This window comes from Tarenaya hassleriana, unplaced genomic scaffold (genome assembly GCF_000463585.1).
Source record: "Tarenaya hassleriana unplaced genomic scaffold, ASM46358v1 Cleome62, whole genome shotgun sequence".
Taxonomy (NCBI): domain Eukaryota; kingdom Viridiplantae; phylum Streptophyta; class Magnoliopsida; order Brassicales; family Cleomaceae; genus Tarenaya; species Tarenaya hassleriana.
In genome coordinates, this window is record NW_010968712.1 from 142,535 (window position 1) to 145,934 (window position 3,400).

Sequence of the window (3,400 nt, forward strand, 5' to 3'; positions counted from 1 at the left end):
GGGAAAGAGGGTGTTTGGCAGTGAGAGAATCTGAATCATAGAGAGGTTTGCCAAAAAGGAAACTAAAAAAAAAAAGTTTTTTTTTGGGGGTTTCCAAGAGGGCAACTGTTAGTTGTGCCTTTATACATCTTCCTCCTTATCTATCCATTTGCATGCAACCTTTCAAATTCTCCTAAAAAAAAAATCCTGAGGACCACTTTTATTTTATTTCATTTTTTTTATCTTATTAAATTTATTTTCAGATTTCATAATATCATTACTGTAGATCTCAATCTCCAACTGAGATTCTCTCTCTCTCTCTCCCAATGGTACAGTTTGCAAAAGGAGACCTAAAGCCTGAATTTACCATTGTGCCCCTGGAAGTCTCCACAGCTCAAAATTGGTACAAATTTCATGTTTCTAAATTCTAACTGATAAAAAAATACAGAAAATTTATAGAAAAAGAATTTAACAAGATTAGGGTTTCTCTATGATTTTCCAAAGCAAAAATACATTGTCTATATTCTTCATTTATACGGATTTTATTGTGCCTAAACATATTTTGAGTGGTAATTGCAAATCAGAATTAGACAAAAATAAGTGCGCATAATTGGCAATAATGAAGAAAATGTGCTAAGGATATGGAAATGAATAGACATTGATCAGAAGCAATGTTGAAAATGATGGTGAAATCTGGACCGGCAAATCCCAAACTGAGCATCAGATACATACATACATATATATATACATATGTATATACACTCACACACACATATATATATATATATATACATACAGTCTGTTTCTCATGTCAAAGTAAAAGCCTTTACGGTCTGTTTTGTTTGGTCTTAAATTAATGATGCATCAAAGATGTGTCCCTTTCATCTGTTTGGTTGTGTGCTTTAACAAATTCATTGTACCATCCGCCGATACACACACACATACATACATACATACATACATACATACAAGGAAAGAATGAATGCGAGTGAGTGTTTTACAAAGCAAAATTTTGTATTTGCAAATGTACCCCTATATTCCTAAACTTTTTCATTTTAAGCATCTACCTTTGCTCTGGAGAAGGCTACGCTCCTCGGAAGATCGAAGGAGGCACATAACATCCATTTTCCGGGAGCCACGAGACGTACCTTACGCATTTTGACGTCGAAAGCCACCTCCGATAGGGCGATCCTTATCCGCTGCACTCAAATCAGAAAACAAGAACATAATTCAATCATTAACACAGAAATCATCAGTAAAGATTCACAAGAACATGTTTCATGGGTCGACTTGAAAATGATTATGAGATGTGCAAGGTTTTGGACCGAATCTCTGACCTCGTGGAAATCGAATTCTGGGTCTGGAGCCTTGGAGAATCCGTACACATGGATGATCGGGAAAGAATATTCTTCGTGTTTTGGCCTGTCGCTGTATATTCCCCGGAAAGCATCTAATAGCAGAGAAGATCATGGCAAGGGATTATGAGTGTAAGAAAAAAAAAAGACAGAGAATGAGATTTCAATCCAAACCTAAAAATTCAGTGGCGTCGTTTGGTAGATTCATCACTACCCGGGTGATTTTCCGGGCTTTTTCGCTTGAAAACATAGCCTTTATGAATCTCCGTCCATCCATGTTAAAGATCTAGAAAAAGGTATAAGATTCAGCATTCGGGATATGTTTAGCAATGGTTTCGAAAAGAATCATAAATGTAAGAACTCAGTTCTCAAATGGGGTACCTCCATTTTCTTCTCTAGCTTATTCAGAACACTGTTCTGTACCATATACTCCACAGCTTGAGGGTTCAAGTCATTTGCGTATACGCGTTTTACGATCCTTGATGCAGAAATGGCGATCGGACCGACCCCGGCAAAAACATCACCTGACAGTTACAGAGACATGAAATGGAGGCACATAAGATAGATTGGAATTCCACCTCAAGGCTCTTCATGCATAAACAGGGCCGACAGAAAAACGTCTACGGGCAATATATATATATATATGCTTGAGATGCAACAGAAAACATCAAAGGATTAGGATTTTTGCTAGAAAGAAACACATAAAGCTTCCAACCAAGTTCCATAAGAGATGATGAAATCTATAGAGAGAATAACCAATGATTCTTATGATGTACCATTGAGTCAAGTACTAAGTAGCAAACATACAGACAACATCATTGTGATTGAATCCAAGCAGAAGCCTCTGTCTCTCTGTTGCTAGTTTTGAATTCCAATATCTTGCACAGGAAAAAAACAAAGAAAAGTGTCAAATTACCGAGCAAAAGAACATCACTCGCATGAAAATGCTTCTGCAAGTAGACATGATTATCCGATATCGATGCAGATTTAGGCCTCGTTTAATCAGAACTGATGGCGGATACTTTTTCTTGAGAATGATTCTGATCACTGAACAGAGATAAAAGCCTTTAACGGGCCAAGTGGATCACCAAGACACTCAAACACTCCAAGGCATGCTTTTTATCACCTGAAATCCAGTAAAAGTTTTTTTCTTTTGGGTATGAGAGGAAGAATAGACATACACTCTTGCTAAATCAACGTGAAAACGCAGTCCATTCTCGACAACCATGGTCACGAGGGAATGATTTCCGGCTAAAATTTCTAGTTGCATGGTCCTGTAGTCATTGTGAATAGGATCGATCTTATTGACCACGGTTTGAATCTTTGGCTGATTTTTATCCAGAACTACCTGAGAAAACACAAAAGGTGATAAGCTCGTAAGGTTCAATTGCCGAAGCTGGTCAATTCTTGTTTCAACTATAGCAAAAATGTCTCAAGCGTACCACCTTGGCTATGACCCTCTTGTATGGTAGATGCTCGTTTCTCAGATTTAAATGTGCGATATGTCCAACCATCTCGAAAGCTGAAGGGACGATCATACCCTTTGGAAGTAAAGCCTCCAATATCTACAATTACCGTTTTGTTTACATCCATCACACATTATTGATGAGAGACAGTAGAAAATTCTGTCATTACCTGGTTCATTGGCCAGTAATCATAGAACAAAGTAAGCTTGCATTTTACTAGCTCTACGATAGAGTTTGTTCCGCCCCTTTCACTTTCCATGAATAGAACCTGACAAACACAATCAAATTCAGACATATTTCTCAATTAGATCCAACAAGAACATCATAAACTTAGAAAAGACTTCGGAGTTAGGTTCAACCATAATGTCAATGCCATCGAATAGAGACAACCACACAACAGAAGATACTGAATCAACACAAACCATACCAGGGAAATTTCTCATCCAGACCTTGAAAATTCCCTAATTCTGGTATAATACAGAGGAAGAGGACAACCTTAATTGCTTCAGGTAGCTCTTGAACTCCCTTGCCGGAAAATTTCTCATCCAAAAGCAACAATCTTGTGGAGCCTCTCCACTTCCCTCTCTTCCCATACTCTTT

General features: G+C 37.7%; 1 protein-coding gene across 3 annotated transcripts in view; it reads right to left on the minus strand.

The window, feature by feature from the left end:
* Positions 1-832: 832 nt before the first annotated feature.
* Positions 833-3,400, minus strand: part of LOC104799902 (tRNA (guanine(37)-N1)-methyltransferase 2) — a 3,601-nt gene continuing 1,033 nt past the window's right edge. The window contains exons 2-10 of one of the 3 annotated variants that reach the window (XM_019200880.1): positions 3,296-3,394; positions 2,970-3,068; positions 2,777-2,899; positions 2,516-2,682; positions 2,142-2,212; positions 1,716-1,858; positions 1,509-1,620; positions 1,317-1,429; positions 833-1,178 (exon numbers count right to left, since the gene is read on the minus strand). In XM_019200880.1, coding sequence (XP_019056425.1) covers positions 1,035-1,178; positions 1,317-1,429; positions 1,509-1,620; positions 1,716-1,858; positions 2,142-2,212; positions 2,516-2,682; positions 2,777-2,899; positions 2,970-3,068; positions 3,296-3,394 — 1,071 coding nt within the window. In that variant the 3' untranslated portion in view covers positions 833-1,034. Of the gene's footprint in view, positions 1,179-1,316; positions 1,430-1,508; positions 1,621-1,715; positions 1,859-2,110; positions 2,213-2,515; positions 2,683-2,776; positions 2,900-2,969; positions 3,069-3,295; positions 3,395-3,400 lie in introns of those variants that run through there. The other 2 variants (XM_010522586.2, XR_002023663.1) reach the window with 2 other exon arrangements.